Source organism: Triturus cristatus, chromosome 4_1 (genome assembly GCF_964204655.1).
Source record: "Triturus cristatus chromosome 4_1, aTriCri1.1, whole genome shotgun sequence".
Classification (NCBI taxonomy): domain Eukaryota; kingdom Metazoa; phylum Chordata; class Amphibia; order Caudata; family Salamandridae; genus Triturus; species Triturus cristatus.
This window is the reverse complement of record NC_140585.1, coordinates 360,402,307-360,420,243: the sequence shown is the minus strand read 5'-3', so window position 1 is coordinate 360,420,243 and position 17,937 is coordinate 360,402,307. Positions and strand designations below refer to the sequence as shown.

The following is a 17,937-nucleotide window of genomic DNA, read 5'->3' as shown; positions in this document are numbered from 1 at the left end:
GAAATATGAGAATATTTGGGGCAAATAGGGCTTATGCAGGGTCACATGAAGGCCTGATATGGGAGTCTGGTCGAGGAACGATGGTATGTGGCTCGAGCAGTGACTGACGCCATTAGGGTTTTAAGTGCTTCCATCTACACCCAGTAATCCATATACTGTCTACCAATGTTTGCAACTGCTGTGAGGCAATGCCTCCCTGTCTGGAGGGGCTATATTGTTACCCGCAATTATAGGTTTGGAATGTACTGAGCAACTGTTTAATATTAAGATTTTTTTTTTTAATCTTATAGGTTTCACAAGGTACTATGCCAGAGGTCTTCTAACATTTTGATGCGGAGACCCTACCAGTCAACACTTTTTAGACATAGGGACTCACCCCTGACAAACATTTCTAGAACCTGGTACTCCTCATCATCGACAACCATAAAAGCCCCTAATTCCCACAGCAAATCATTTTTAGAGTGGGGAAATAATATCAAAGAATGTATTCTGTAAGTGTTTTAGGTCTTTCACCATCAGGTAGCTACATATAAAATAACAGGCAGCTCAAATGAAAAATAAAAAAGTTGTTAGTGGAAAATGCACGATAGTACATTACGAAACCTCAATCAGGTAATGCATTGCAGAGGTCTGTGTGTAACCAAGGAGCCACAGAATTAAATCTTGATTGGTGCAGTGGAAAATAGTGACTTGTGTATTTTTAGTGCTATGAGGCCACAGGCTGCGACAGAAAGCACTGTGAATATGCAAGTCATTTTATGCTTGCATTACACACAGTATAAGATGGACGGCTACAAAATGCACAAAACGTTTTACAATAAAATGGTGCTCCCCATACACAGATTTTAGCAATACCGAGACTGTACGTAATGTCATTTCTTTTTAAGAACTGCCCCTTCAACACCTACTCAGGTGTAGTAAGTGCTATGTACTTCAAAGCACACACTTCACAACTCAGTTGTTAACTCTTTGCACTACCACTCAAAAAGAATAAATCTTTGCCATCATAAAGCTTCCAGTGATTTGATCAATTAAAGCAGTACCGACTCCCTAGCGCCCTTTACATTTGTAGATTATTAGCCTTAACATTTGCAGATTAACTCATAGCACACATTTGCATTTCTTTCAGGCAAGCAAGCACCCTGGCAGGAAGGCTTGTTTAACTGTCTGCCCAGCTTCGGTTTCACAGAACACTCTGAATAACAATCCAGCTGAAGCATTTTACTCTATCAGAATTATCCGTCCTGAGATGGTTGTCAGTTTCCAAAATGTTGGGGAATGGTTTTTCATAAATCCTTTTTGTGCCGACATTAAGGCTTGGGAATGTGCACCGTCCTTCCCATCACACCACTGCCCCCCCCACCCCACCCCCCGAAGGGCACGCATCCCACAGATTGAAGACCTCTGTACTATGTTCTTGGCAGTGTAACCACCCCTATAATATCATAATTTTCAGTATGGAGGAGTAGGTGAGACTCCCAAGTGTATATAGAAATGTGTTTATTGAAACATCTGAATATGGCACTCTTATTTTTAATCCATTAACAGTCCTGTAAACCAGACAGAGTGTGAGAAGTAATGAAATGTAAGAGAGGCCAACACGATGTGAGTGAGATTGCAATACACTACTTTCTATCCTTAAAACAGTCTAATATATGTCCATTGGGAACACTCTCTTTGGGAAGTCTATACAGGTCCTGAATTACTTCTCCTTTAAATTAAATATTTGCTTTATAACACTCACTGCAAAAAACACCATGTTTTTATATATTTTAGAATAGAGCCAGTTGAATAAACACTGATAAGCACCGATATCAAAAGGTTTGGAAAACACTGAATAAACACTGAAAAAAGGACAGTATAAAGATAACTCAAGACACAAATTGCAGTCCATTGCAAGTCTCACCTGAAAAAAACAGCAATAGAACACTTTGGAAGTTGAACCATACCTGCTAGAGATTTCAAACACAACCTATTTACTTTTAACCATTGCTGTATATTACTAAAATGTAACAAAATGTACTGGACTTTCTAACCGGACATATAAAAAAAATGATCTACACTGGTCAGGCTGGGCTGAACCACGGTTCCATGTACCCATTGGGTAAAAGGTATTTGTGTTTAAAAGTGTTCCATATTTAATCTGCTGCTGATTTCCAAACAGGCTGTGGGTAGTACCTCAAAGCACATGAATATATGAAGCTAATTTATGTTGCAGGAACTGATGTTTGATGATTTAACCTTACTCCTCTACTGAAGAATGCCAGCAGACCGTGGAAACACCCTTCTCTGGTAACACCAAAGAGGAGGATTGGGCATTACACAATCATGACAGCACACACATCTCAATTGTGTTCTTGAGCAAAACAATGCAATTAATTATAAGAAAAAAGTTCTGCATTAGGGTACCACATTTCACATGTGATAACAACCACTGTGGCTTAAGATGGCCCCATCTAAACCCCAAAATAGAGTTATGACCAGGGCTCGACATACAACATATAAGAAAACCTCAGCTGGTATTTGAGACAGATGGTGCTAATAAATGGCAAGATATTTAATCTAATGTTATATCTGTAAAGGACGGTGCACTTTTCAGAGGCTATTATGTTAGTTAGCAAAGGTTATATTAGATACTAGGCTGCAAAGCAATTCTCCTTGTAGCAAACTACAGATGCAGTGCTCAAAAAGATTTAAAATGTTACCCTTAAATTCGGTCATGTCCACCTTTCTTTTCTTCAGAGGGATATTCTTCAGCCAATCTTCTTTTCTGCTCCGGATTCCTGTAACATATTACAGTAATTCAGGATGTACAAGGCTTTCATATTATCATCAAGGCATAATCGCTTTTAGTGTGTTAGGAATATGTAATCAATTAAGGGCCCTAAATCATAGGATGCCTGTTGAACCATGAATTGACAACCATTTTACAACACTATCCCTACAAATCTTGCCACATTAAATCTATTACTATGCACAATTGTCCGCTTCAAATAAAAAGTAATCATAGGTTGTCTCCCCAAAAAATAATGGGTTCATGTTCAGTATTATCTCAAAATTAACGGTTTCAATAATGCATCCCTTTACATTATTGTGTCAGTTTAATGTATTTGAAATCATTTCCAATCCCATGGAATCAGTGGAAAATGGCATTGTCTTAAAATGAAATGTTGGGTTTGGTCACAAATCAATCGGGGTGTGTTTCCTTTGAGCAGCATATTAAAAACTATACTTTACGGCTCAGAGCCAGTGGGAAAGAATAACAGGGACAATAAATTGAACCAAGAAAACTAAAGAGGTCTCCAAAATAAAATAATTAAAAAAGGTGTTGCAGACTCCCAATGAACTGATTCCCAAGGTTTGCTGGGTACTGCAATGGAGTGCATAGCTCAGGGAAATCCCGTTTCTATAGGGTGCACCACAATAAAAACATAAGTCATGGAAGTGGGCAAACTTGCCGCCTCTCCCCCTCTTGATAAGCCCTGGAGAGACTGAGCAGGAAGCCCTGCAAATAGCAGACAGAGCAGATGAGCCGGAAAGGGGTTGTAACAGACCACGTGGACAAATCTTCTCTTCCCAAAGATAAATTGTGATGACAGAGGATTGCCCATGAACATGTTCTGCCAAAGCAGCCCTCGATCCTAGTGGACCAGTGATGAGAAACTGTAGATAGCACTCACCCACATATCAGAAAGCAGAGTTGGAAGAAAAAATAAATAAAAAGAACAGGTCAGGAACTATGGGTAGAGATGGAAAAAGAGGTACAAGTGAGAAGATGTCAGTGATGAGCTACCTTCATGAAGAAAGGCAAAGGCAGCATTACATAAGGAATCTCTTGAAGCTTCATGCCCCTGGACAGTGTAAAGGTGAGGGGAGCTGCACAGTAAAACTGCACATGGAGGATACATGTTGGTAGATTCACAGTGTGCCTCTCCTGCTTGTGACACAGGTAGAGTAGGTTATATTGGAATATGCGGTAAGGACAGCAAACATCAGGACTGGAGCCCTCCTCAATTCTTGCAGCAAAGTTATGGATACTGGAGTGCCTCCTAACAGAGAGACATTTTAAGATATGGGCAAAGTGGGCTCTGGCCCAGGGCCCCAGCCTTTTAGGGGCCCCTGATACAGCCAGCTCTGTTCTGCAGAGTTTCTTACCCTGATGACCTTGGAATAATTCTTAAATACATTATTTTAAATACCGTTTTCATTTCATTTATATTTAATGTGGGGGATGTTTGAGTGTCTATGACTGACATTTTGCTGAGAAATATTGTGTTTATGCTTCATGCAACATCCATTAAAAAATTATTTTAAATCCAACAGGACATCACTTAGGAGAAATGGGAGGGTGTCGGAGATTATTTTCAGTATTAGTGAGCTGCTGCTTGTCACGATCCCTGATATTATATGCAAACACATTTAGAATTTGGGCGAGTGTGCCTGTACACGGTCAGTGACCAGTTCAGAGAGGGCATGAAAAAGCTTATATTAGATCACTAATTCAAAGCTGAGCTCCAGTATTCGTTTCACCCAGGGCCCCAAAAATCCTGAAGATTTCCCTGCCCCTAATAGTGCACTAAACAAAGAGTGGTTCTGTCGGTTTCTCCGGTTAGCGCACTTAGTGTCGCGTATGTAATTCTTTCCTATTATGACATTCGTATCTCAAGTGCCTAGACACAGAAAACATTTTCACAAACAATAAGGCACATGACTCAAATTGCTGTCTACTGCTTATGTTTTATCTGAATTCTAGCATTCATATATTTTACACATATAATCATGGCTGTCAACAGAGGTAAAATATAAGTAAGAGGTGATCAAGTGACGTGTGCTCAGTGGTGTGCAATATATACATGGCGGTGAAGATTATGTACATGTAGGTGATCGGCAAGATGATTACGGAGATACAATGACTCTGCTGGCCGATAATTAATCTTTTGGTGTGCAGAGCCTTGGTCAATCTGGGCCTTATGTGGTCATCGACGTTTCAACCCAAACTATGCTCCATTGGGTAGTCAAAAGCGGGTCTTCATCAGGACAGAATGGGGCAGGGTACTGACAGCCCAAAAGGAGCCAGAGTTAATCCTGGGAAAGCGGCCTGACCATGGCCCCACCATCCATGGTATGCCAACATGTTTCCGCCCTACTTCTAGCAAATACAGGTCATGGGCATTCTTCAGGGACTGGGATCCCTAACAGAATTATTTTCTTGACATCAGTGAGTGCAATGCAAAATTAAGTGATTCCTACCCTGTCATGGAGTTAGTCTCCTAAATAAATGTTAAAGAAATATACAGATGTTTAGAATTGTGCAAGTCATATAGAGGTTTCTGACATTTTTTATTGTACAGAGTCTTTGATAAGTTAACAATTGTCCCGCCCTTATCCGCAGGCTTGATCACTGTCGGGGCTAGTAATTCTTAATTACCATTTACACAGGAGCAGAAGGATGACTTTTCCCAATGACCCTCTTGGAACCCTTCCTGCCCTCCAATATATAACTGGATAACAAGAGTGCCCTAAGGGGTAAAGAGGATAAAGAGAAAATAAAGAGACCACCTTGTCTGGTCTTCAGGGTTTCTTCTCTCGTTTTTGGTGTGCTCAACTCTTCCTTTATTTTTGCACCAATATTTTTATATTTGCACCAATATTTTTATATGTATTCTATTGTAAGAGTATGAACCGAAAAAGGAAAAAAAAAAACATGACAAGCATTACTAACTTTCCCCTCTGACTGCCGCTAGCTGTACATTATGTTTTCATACATTCAAATCTATTATAATCTTATCTAGCTACATACCCCAAGAGACTAAGGATATAGCTCCTCTTCTGTTTTTTTGTGTATTTACAGTATGTAGAATTGGCTATTAATAATTATGTCATTATTTAATGCTATTCCAAGTAATTGGTCCTGATAACTTGAGTATTTATCTTATCAACTGGTTGTCACATTTACATTTTTTTTAAAACATCTGTTTATTGAAGTTTGTTAATATCCATCAGCTTGTACATTAGATTTATAGCATTTTCATTCATATATAGGGTTTTAAACAGTACTACTGGTCAATTGCTGTTCACAATTTTACATTACAATTCGTGATTATCCGCTATACACATTGTGCATTGCTGCAAAGAGCTTGCCAGTAGGTAGTACTGGATGTTGCCTGCCTGTATTCACTAGAGCTAATGGTTCGAGACTGTACAACAGATTCAAACATGTGTAACAAAAACTGTTGAGCATTTTATTATGTTCATACTATAACTCATGTGTCCCATTACATGTACGCAATACTGCAAGGCATTACAGGTGTGACTTAAGGCGTTTCTTATTCAGTGCGTTTCTGACAGGATTCGCTTCCCTGGTTATAGAGTACGGGGGGTACACAGGTGACTCTTCTTTCTCAATAGAGATCCCACAGATCGCCACTGTGTTGTGTGGAGATGTGAGGGAGTTGTTGTATGTGTATGCGTTCGTATCGTCAAGACTCAGGCCACTCCATGCTTACTTTCGCCCAGGAATGGTTGTCACATTCACATATCAATTAATATAGTCGCTGTCTTTCTTTTTGCAGGAGGTGCTTGAGTGGCCATTTGACAAGTTCTAGGAGCCCAGAGAAGACGGATGACTTCAGAAGAACTCTTAGATAAGTATTTTATTTTTTCTCTATCCTTCAGCATTGCAGAATTGCTTTTTTAACTTTGAAGGCAAACTGAATTATTCATCTCAAACCAGGCAGGGAAAGTCCTTTTCGCTGAGAGACACTAACCTCTTGGCGACTTCCATAGAAACCAGCGCTGCCTTGGACTATGAAACATGGTGTAGTGTGCATGAGGAGCTGCTGTGAAGAGACGCTACTCTTCTACAAGGCACAGACTAAAGACCAAGATATTATCAGTCTCATAGCTCTGCCCACTACTTTTTCTGTAAAAGGAAAAAAACCCTGCAACGAACAGCTAAAACGACGCTAGGTAACAGCAACTACTACCCTAAACTAATCTTCCCAGACGCAGACACAATGGGGAAGGTGCGCTATATTTGATCTCCTCCATGTTAGTGCGCGTTTTACATTCTATTCCTCGCTGAGGATGGGAACTACTACAGCGGAACTTGGGAAAGGTATCTTATCGGCCATCTTTGAATTCTGCTGATACCATTTTGCCCTCCACTCAGACTTCATTCTCCCTTTTGGCTCGAACCGACTTCTACAGGTAACTACACTCACAGTTTGTGAATTTGTCTTGGAATTTCTCAGTCGAATCTTGACAGTACCCTCTCACAAGGAGGGTCCTTCGGATTATAGTTTTGTTGAGAATATTTGATTAAAGGCCTTGGTTAACCGTGAAGCATGAACACCAGTATGTAACTTCCAGGAGCTTTTCTCTGGTCCATAGCCTTTCCAGTCTATCAGATGATATAGCGGATATCTTACTTGCTTTGACTCAAGGATTTTTTCACTTCAAATTCCTGCCCTCCTTTCTTTCCATCTGTAGAGGTTTAGGTGGTAGGACTAGTCTCAAATTGTGTGGCACTTTTTTCAGCAACGAGACATGGAGCACTGGATGCATTTTAACATGTAGGGGCAATTTCAAAAGGAATGTCACTGGATTTAGGATTTTCTCAATCGGATTGGGTCCAACAAAACAAGGTTGCCCTTGAGCCGAAGGTTTTTTGAGTTGAGCCATACCTTATCTCCAACCTGTAAACTTGGTTCTTTTTTCCTCTTTTTGTCTGCATAGAACTTCTAACGTTCTTTCGCTAATGTTACGTTTTCTACTACTGACTTGTGTATTAATGCCGGATGTTGGACAATATCGTTCAGTGCTGGAACGTAAACATCCTGAAGGTTTACTAAGGAATTTATATGTCTACCATAGTTCAAGTAGAAGGGCGAATAACCTGTGGACACAATTTTTGCAATATTGTGTTTGAACTCTGCTCAGATAATCGGGACAGTCTCCCTCCTGGTCTAATAGGAACAACCTTAAGTACTGTTCTAGATCTTGGTTAGTTCTCGATCTGCCCATCTGTTTCCGGATGGTAACTGGTTACAATACCTATTCTCTCCTTTTAGCCCACTATTGTAAGTCTTCCAGAAATGAGACCGAAACAGAGAGCCTTGATCTGTGATGACTATTTACAGAATGTCATGTGTTCATACTATGTGCTGACTAAAATGTAGTGCAAACTGTTTGGCAGTAAGTATACCCCTCAAAGGAATGAAGTGGCATTTTAGTGAAGACATCCACAGTCACAAGAATTATGTTAAACCCCTGACTGAAATGTAGGTCTACTATTAGATCTAAGGTCAATGTTTGCCAAGGGTAGGGTGCAGTGGTCAATGGTTGTAATAACCCTTTGGGGGCTTGTCAATTTCCCCAAGCACAAGTCTCACAAGTGGCCGCAAAATGATGGATGTCCTTAGTCATTAGCGGCCACAAAATTTTGTTTTCACTAGATCTTCAGTTTTAAGGATTCCCTTGTGGCCAGCTAACTGGCTGTCATGACATCCACATAGGGCTTTTCTTGTAGTTCTTCAGAGGGGAGAAACGGGGCTCCATCTTGGTATGGCAAATGATTCCATATTTCTTTTTCAGGAACTTGATCCGCCCACTCCAACATTTCTTTGAAATTCATGGACCTGCTAACCTGTTCTTCTATGGTTCCAGTAAGAATTGCTCGTTTGATCTTTGACTCTGGAATTTTTTTCTGAACCTCTAATGAGTTCTTCTGTGCTTCAGTATCTATGCGTGATAAGGCGTCTGCCTTTCCATTCTTGTTTCCATGTAGGTTATGACAAAATCGTAAATACAAGGACCAATGTAGTCTAGGTTCTTCCTGACTTCAAAACCTTCAGATTCTGATGGTCCGTGTACACCATGACTGTGTGCCGAGCTGCCATGAGGTAATGCCTCCATTCCTTAAATGCATCCTTTATCGCAAGCGATTCTTTTTCAGTAATAGTAAAATTTACTTCAGCTGGGGTAATTTTCATGACCAATATGCTACTGGATGCAACTGTCCAGTTTTCTTGTGCCTCTGAGATAATATTGCAGAAATTGCTAAATCTGACGCATCAGGGTTCAGAAGATCAGCATGAAGCAGGATGGGTGCAAAGGTGAAACTTTTCTTCAGGGCTTTAAAGGCCTTCTCAGCCTCTTCAGACCATTTAAATGGAACTCCTTTCTTTGGCAAATGTGTTACCTTCTGGGGGGAAACCCTTGGATAAATCTCTGCTAAATGTTAGTAAAGCCAAGAAAACTTTGAATTTTCTTCACTGGGCCAGGGCCGTCCATTCAGTGACTGCCTTCACATTCTGCTCATTCGTAGTCACTTCAGAGGGAGAAAGTACAAACCCTAGGAAATCCATCAATGAACATTGAAGGTAAAAACATTTTTTTAAACGTCACATACAGGTCGTTCTCCCAAAGCTTTTGCATCAAGCCCCTCATGGCCTTGATGTTCTTCTTCACTAAGGAGTAAATCAAAATGTCATCAATGTAGACGCTAGCACACTTATTGATGAATTCACTCAACATGTTGATAAAATGCTGAAAAGCGGCTGGGGCATTGCTAAGTCCATACAGCATTACCTGATAATCAAAAAGGCCGTACCTGGTTCTGAAAGCCGTTTTTCAGTTGTCTCCCTCTCTTATCCTTATCAGGTGGTAAGCCCGTCACAAGTCAGGTTTGGTATAGAGTCATGTCCCCTTCCCCATGTCCATTAGCACTGAAGTCAGGGGTGAGGGGTAGTGATTTTTCACTGTGATCCGGTAGATAGCCCGGTAATCTATACAAGTTCTTAATTCTCCTTCTTTCTCCATAACAAAGAAGAACGGCAAATAGATTGGAGACAGTGAGGGCCTGATGAATCCATTGGCTCAGTACTTCTGTTATAATTATTTAAATGCTGGTTGTCTTCTTCTGTCAATGCATAGATTCTGCTACCGGGCACATTTGAACATGGATCCAAATCTACTTTATAATCATAGGTTTGATGTGGCGGGAGTTTCTTGGACAACACTTCATTGAACACATACACAAAATCATCATTTTTGGTGGGGGGATTTTATTCGGTATTGATGACACACACTGACACTCCTCCATCGCATAATAATAATGCGGGACTTGTTCCTTGGCGTGGTTCACCTTGGTTAAAACAGTTTTTTTAAATAGAAATCCAAATTCATTATTATGGTTTTGCACTCCAATCTATTGGTGGATTGTTTTCAGTTAGCCACGGTAATTCTAATATGAGCTGAAATTGGGGATTATCGATCAAGTCAAACTGAATGATCTAATGATGCCCTTCCTTGGAGATTAACTCCACTTGCTCTGTATGATGCAAATAGGGCCTAATGAAAGATTTGTTCCGTCAACTGCATGTATAGGTTCACTCCTGTGTTTTCTTATAGCACTCAGCCCAATTCTTTCTGCAAATTTCTAATCACAAAAAGGTCCCGGTAGCTTGGGAATTGATCTTCACAGAAACTTCTGACAGCGTAATAGGTCTAAATGTATGCATCATGGACAAAACAAGATGAGGAGAGGAAGACTGCAAGGTGTTTGCTAACTGGTGGGTCTTTGGAGTTGTGTCTTTAGTCATCAGTCCAACTCCTCCTAATGGTGCCGCAAGTCTTGGGTTTCTTCGGACAAATCTTCAGGAAATGCCCATTTGCATCACACTATAAACATAGATAGTTCTCTTTTCCTTTTCTTCCTTAGTCAATGGGCCCTAAATGCTGCCTTTCTATATCGGTTCCACTCTATGTTTGTTATCTACAACCTTGGAATTATCCATTGGTGTGAGTGCAAGCCATCTGTTCCATCCCTTAGGCGGTGTCCACCACAAGACCCCAAGAGAATCCGAGGGCAGATCACTCTCAGCATCCTTCTACGCTGTTTACACCCTATCTTGGTTGCTTCCCCCAGTCCCCTCTTCAGCCTGGTTAGTATTCAGTCCTTTCTAGGAGATGGAGGGAGCCGGAGGGGTTTATCCACGTCGTCCCTGCGGGATCACTCCACAAGCAGACGGTGAGTGTTGTGGGCTTCCGACACCATGTCTCTGTCATTGCTGGATCACGCAGGTGAGACGCTCGAGCACAATGGCAAACAGCAGCGGTGACAGGGGGCGAGTGCCCCTGCCAATCGGGAATGGCTCCGATGTCAGTCCTCCCACACGTACGAGCGCCGAGGGGTAAGAGTATAATAATTGCACCCAGCTGAGGAATAGCGACGGAAACCCCATACGGCGAAGGATTTGAAACCGATAACTCCACTCTACGGAGTCGAATGCTTTCGCCGTGTCTAACATTACTGCAGCTACCCCCTCCTTTTTAAAATTCAAAAGGCAGCTCAAAGACCTCTTCCTCAACCGACCCCCCCCTCAAATGGATAGCTACCTCCCAACCAAAGAAGCTTGCCCACAGCAGCTCACAGACACGTTGACTTTAAGACTTTTACCTCACCCTACTCCTGACTTCCTCCTCTATTCCCCCCTCCTTGAACTAGTCTCGCCACGAGGCTATGTGCTCATTACAGTGATATTATGTGATATTATGTGATGCGTCATGATTCATTGTGTATACCACGGTTATAATGTGTGATTTCCTCGATACTAATGCTGTAAAGCGCTCAGATACCTTCAGTGTCTGGCCAGCGCTATATAAAACTCTTAAATAATAAATAGCCACAAGAAAAATAGTCTTGCATGGTAACATCCTCAATGGTACACTGTGCAAGGGTTCAAACAGGACCAACATTAGAAAAGTTGAATCCAAGTTCAGATCCCATTAAGCCATCACAAACTGTGCAAGAAGAAACATCTGATGGTCTCATCAAAAATCAGACGACAATTGGAGGTTTACACCATGTAGGCTTGTTAAGAAGAAAGAAACGCTAAAACAGCAACACTAGAGCATGCTGCACAACAATGTTGGGTTAAAGTGAAAAAGCGAGGAATATCATAGAGGAGCCCTTAGCAGGTCTACAGTACTCCCTCGCTGCAAAAATGTAATTCCACCCCCTGCATAGATAGATTTTGTGGAGAAGCTATGTGCTGACAATATGAACAATAGGATGCCGACCACAACTGTGTGGAAGGAGCTCATGTGTCCCCATCCAACTGTCAGCCATGAAGATGGAGGGGTTTGGGGTGCAGAACCCTCCCCCTCCAACTGGGAGAGGAAGTCTACTCTAAGAGGCAGTTGGAGCGAGATGCACAGGAAGAGTCTCAGGAAGTCTGCATACCACATCCTCCTTGGCTGGTCCGGTTTTATGAGCTTGGTCCCAGGACTACTGAAGTTTCCACAAGACCAGTGTAACAAATGGTATGGGAGAACATATGTAGTATCGTGGAAAACTCCATGTTAACCGAAACGCATCCCCCAAGGCTACCTTGCAACAGATACTGAAGGGCACAGACTTTGAAAGAAGTGCTAGTTCTCACAAGTGGCAAAGAGGTACAGGGTAAAGAGGTTTTTGACCAGCTCCGGAAGAAGATATCATTCGTGGTCAGGAGGATGATGCGGATTCCGGCAGTAAGCTCTGGTGTTCAGATTCTCTCCCAAATGGTTGGCAACCATCCAGATCCCATGTGTGCGTGCCCAAGTCCAAGCCTTTCTGCTTGATGACATCCCACATTGCAGCCCGGTTGTCTGTGGACAGCCTTTCCAGATCTTGGCAAATGGTGGACAGGAAGGTCTTTAGGGCTAGTGTATTTGCTGCAGTTTAAGCAGGGTGATGTGCAGGACCCGCTCCTAGAGAGACCAAAGTCCTCTGATCTCTAGCTCCTCCAGGGGTGGGGTGCGCACCTGGAGAAGCTAGAGATCAGGTGCTTCTCTACCGATCACCCATGGAAACCTGTTGCAATGTCTGGGGAGATCCTAATGTGTCGGACTGATCTCCCCCATATTAGAGCCAGTGCCAATGAAGGCACCACTGTAGAGTACTCATGTGCCAATGCATGGGAGTGACCAATAGAATGTAGAAATCCAGCATACATGGCAGGCAAAGGGAAGGGCAAGCTTTCAAAGATGGTGTGTGAAGTACTTCCACAATAAACAGGACGAGCTAAGAGGGCTTCTAGTCCATTTGATGCTAGGCCTTTTCCTCCTAGAATGCTAAACTCTTTTTTGGCTATTTGGGGTAGTTCGCACTTGGGCATCTATAACTTTTCTCCACATAAGGAAGCCACACCAAATTCATGACCTTTTTTCCTCCCAATATCCTGGGGATTTTAAAGGTACCCCAGGGTTTGTAGGTTCCCATGAAGGTGACTGCGTAAATAGGGAAAATATAGGTACTCTGCAAAAAAGTGTCAGTTATTTTCCCTACAATTGGCATCAGAGAAATGTTTTTTGTGCCAAGGTCACCATCTTCCTCCTGACTTTCATGAACATGCAGAGCTGAATAAAAAAGATTTTTTTTCACCACAGTTTTGGCATATTTCATAGAGGCAGACCTTGTTTCCTAATTTTGTGCTTTCAACCTATTTCCAAATTGTGTTGGAAACCACTGTGAAACCCATGGGTGATCCCGGAGAGCTTAAGATTTCTGAAACATAGACAACATTCTAAACTCAGCAAGGGGTCATTTGTGTAGATTCCTAAAGGTGGTCCCAAAGAAACTGTTGAAATAAAAAATATTGAAAATGAGTAGGAAAAAAACATCCATTTGAGACGTTTTCATTTGGGACTTCTTGTCACAATGGTCAGTTTACAAAAGCCCTAGCTTAGCCAGCACCTAGGGAAACCTAGAAAGCCTGCACATTTTTTTAAACTACAAATCTGGGGAAATTCAGGGCAGTGTGAATTGTGTGGCTCACTTCAGATTTACTTACCTAGAAGTACTTGCAAACCTCAAACTATGTCTAAAAAAAACAAATTTTCCTCACATTTCTGTGATGGAAAGTTCTGAAATCTGCAGAGTTACCGATTTCCTGCCACCTAGCATTCCCCCAAGTCTGTTGATACAAATGGAACTTTACTTGTGTGGGTAGGCCTAATGTCCCTGACATGAAAAGCACCAAAACGCAACATGGACAAATAAAATTGTTCTACCAAAAACGGCCCCTTTTTGCAGTGTGGATAGCTGTGGATTTTGGGTCCTAGCTCAGCCAGCGCCAAGGCAAACCTAGCAAACCCGCACATTTTTAAAAACTAGAGACCCAGAGGAATCCAGGGCAGGGTGACTTGTGTGGCTCACATCAGGTTTTCTTACCCAAAGGCACTTGCAAACGTTAAACTTTGACTAAAATAACACATTTTTTCTCACATTTCTGTGAAGGAAATTTAGGAGTCGGTTGAGAGGCATGCATCACACCAAGGCCAATAGGATTCCAGCGAAGAGACTCTCATTGACCCTGGTTTTATGTGTGTCTTTTGGGGTACACTAGGCCCAGCCATACAAGTGGGGTAGCATTTTTATTGGCAGTAGTAGAGGGAGGCTGTGTGGTAAGAATGTTGTGGCTCTCTGTGGTATCTGTAAGTTTATGTTACAGATATACAAGGAAAATGTGCGATTTTAGAGAAAGTAGAAAGACAGTTGGGTCATTTTGGAGTTGGGGGCTGGGTCTAATGTCTGGGCAGGCTGCCCCAGAGAGCACTAAAATAAATATTTCCCTGGTGTCTAGTGGGATTTTGCCGCTTGTAGGTAAGGACCTCTTAGCTGCCTCTGGGTGGAGCAGAAAATCTTTTGGGGAGAGGGAGTAGCAATAGCCCATTGCTAGGAGAGGGCCACTCCCCCCTCCAAAACGAATCCCTGGAGTCTACTGGGTTTCGTACCCCCCGTCCACCCCCAAGACACATTTGAGAAACACCTTCCTATCTTTCGTGAGGGAAGGCACAAAGACTGTTGCAGGTGGTTTGGAGGGGTGGGGCTAGGCCTGATGCCTGGGCGGGCCAACCCACCAATTTATTTACATATAAATAATTTCTGGTGTCTAGTTGTCTTTCTGCCCCCGCATGCAGATTGGAGGTAATTGCCTCTAATCTGCACGGGGGGCAGAAAGACTTTTGGGGCTGTGGGGTTGGTTGGGGGAACATTAGCCGATTGCCAGAAGAGGCTGCTACCCCCCTCCCCCAGCACACTCCTGGGGGGGTCTAGTGGGCTTTCTGCCCCTTGAGGAAAACACGTCCTATCTGTCCCGAGAGGGTGGGCAGAAAGACCGCTGGGGTGATTTTGGGGGAGGTGGGGCTAGGCCCGATGCCTGGACAGGCCGCTCCCAATTAACAATAAAAAAAAGGAAACCCCGGTGTCTTGTGGACTTTCCGCCCTATTATGGCAGACTGGAGCGAATTGCTTCCTATCTATTCCAGGAGGGTAGAAAGACTTTTGGGGCTAAGGGGCTGGTGAAAGCATTAGCCCATTGCTGGGGGGGGTGGGCTGCCCCCTTCAGAAATTGTGCATGGTGTCTAGTGGGTGGATCCTTGCTGGGGGATTGCCCTCTGACGGTGATTCCCAACCAGAGACCCACATGGGAAAGATAACATTGGATAGGGGAGACTCTACCCTTTGCAGCGATACTTCCTCCAACCAAATCAGTGCTCAGGAGGGCTGAGATAGGTCTCCGGGCACCGATGCAAGTTGAAGTAAATGAGCTAATCAGCTTATTTTACTTTCACTATCTATCAAATGACATTGGCGCACCATGCACGCCTACCATCATTGCACAGAAAAATTAAAGCCTTGGTTGCTGGGGGAGCTCTTCCCCAGCTTGAGGCTGATGTGAGTAAAGGAAATCCCTCTGGTGCTTACACCAGAGGGATTTCCTGCCTCTGGGGCCAAGACGTACTGAATCCATCCTCAACACCTGAGCACTGGTGCAGAGGATGTCTCCAGCACGTACTGATCACCCAAGAGCTTGGGCAGGTTGATGGAAAAGCCAATAGCGGGTCCAACACCAGTGGCTGCTAACCCACATACAGCAGCCAACAGTCAATGTACCGGAATACCATGACCCCAGAACTGCACAGATGTGCTGCAACCACCACAATCCCCTTTGTGACGACTCAGAGTGCTAATGTCAACCTGAACAGGAGGACCGCAAACTGGTATAAAGTAACTGTAGGTACCTTCTGTGTGACTGTGGGATTGGTACATGGAATATGCATCTGGAAAGTCGACGGACATCATCCAGTGTTGCATTTGTAGCGCTAGACGTATCAGAGCCAGGACAGCATCTTGATTTTTTTCCTTGAAGGTAAATGTTCAAGAGCTAGAGGTCTAGGATCAGATCAGAACCTCCATAGTTGTTGGGAACCCAAAGTAAAAATCCCTGCTCAATTTCCTGCCCTGGGACCAATTCTGCTGCTCCTTTCAGCAGAGCGGTCAGGACCTGCTGCAGGGTTTCAAAGTAATCCTCAGACAGAAGGGGTAGCGGGAGAGGACTGCGGAGAGGTACCTGTTGGATGGAAAGGGCATACTCCCATTTTATGATTTGAAAGACCCACTGGTCCCATGTTATATCCTACTGTTTGCACCAAGGAAGAATCCCTCCCTCCGACTGACTGGACATGAGCCAGTAAGCAGAAGCTAAAACTGCTTTCCGGGTGGTGCAGAGGAAGACTAGGAGGAAAGGGAGGAGGGTTGCTGGTCTTGCCTGCATTTTCCTTTACATCTGCCACTGTACAACAGCAGAAATGGATTCACCTGGTGGATGCACTGGGAGGTTATATGCTGGTGAAAGTCAAACCCCTTGAAGTAGCCTCAAATCTTCTATAGCTGTCTGCAGTCTTGAGGGGAGGATTGTAATTCCAAGGACAGGAGAGTAGCCTTCCCACCTCTCCAAAGCGGAGTCAGCTTCAGCTCCAAAGAGACGAGCCCCATCAAATGACATGCCTATAGACTCACATGCACAACACCCCAGAAGCAGATACACATCAGCCATGCAAGCCTCCTCAGGATAATGAAGAACCCATGGCCCTTGCCACATAGTTCACAGTGTCTGGGATAGTCTGCCTAGGGACATAATGTCCATCCTTTCAACCTTTCAGCAAAACAGTCTTTCAGGTGGTATGGTAAACTCCGCACCACCATGTTTGACACATCCCACACGGTGTGAAGTATGCCTACAAAGCAGGCTTGTGTCAATCATTGACCCAAAGGCCACATTGCTGGCAGGGAACACCCTTCTCCCCCCCCTGTCCAGGGGTGCTGTAGAAAACTCCCCTGGGTTCTACTTGGTACAGGACAAGGCCTGCACAACCAAGTTTTCTAGTGAGAAAGGAGATCCCCTGGAGTCACCCAATACTGCCTGGTGAGGAGTCCGTTCATGGCTATAGCAGTTGCCTTTTTCCAAGGTGACTTAATGGGTCAAGCAGCGTTGCCAATGTCAATAAAGCTGGCTGCAGGACCTCAGTCTGTATATTAAAATGTGCCTGCTAGTAGGGGCAATTCCAGTACTTCTGTTCTGTTCTCTTCCTTATGACAGATACTCCATCTCAGGGACTGTGTCCAACCTACTATCATTCTGTAATGCTTGGAAATCAGCAGTGTCTGTACATGGAGAGGAAATCGAATTGGCCGCTTCATTGCCGTCATCATCATGGGACACCACTTTAGTTGTCTGGATGTGGAGTGAGTTAGATCCAAATAGGTCATCCAAAGTATGCACATTGGTGTGGTGTGGACCCAGGTTGAGATTCCTCTCTACCTCAACTCTTGAGCTAGCCTTTGGGATCTCATTGAAGGCCGCATATTATTTGCTATTTGCCTAGGCCTTCCATAGCTGTCCCTGAAGATCCACCTATTTAGGTAGCAGCCTATGTAACAGTGCAGGTGGAGGCGCACCCAGCGAGGGCATTGGCACCAGAACAGCTCCACTCTGTGCCAGAGGTGTGCCTTGAGGGACTCCTCTAAGGGTGGGGGGAAATCAAAAAGTGCCAGAGAGGACCCGCAACCGAAATCCCACTAGAGTCCCAAGTGGGCTGATGGGCCCA

The 17,937-nt window shown here is 43.5% G+C and overlaps 1 protein-coding gene across 1 annotated transcript in view; it reads right to left on the bottom strand.

The window, feature by feature from the left end:
• The window catches only part of RESF1 (retroelement silencing factor 1), a 322,229-nt gene that overhangs the window by 20,252 nt on the left and 284,040 nt on the right, over positions 1-17,937 (bottom strand). The window contains 1 exon segment of the mRNA XM_085652380.1: positions 2,706-2,783. Within this exon segment, the coding sequence (XP_085508506.1) occupies positions 2,706-2,783 (78 nt within the window).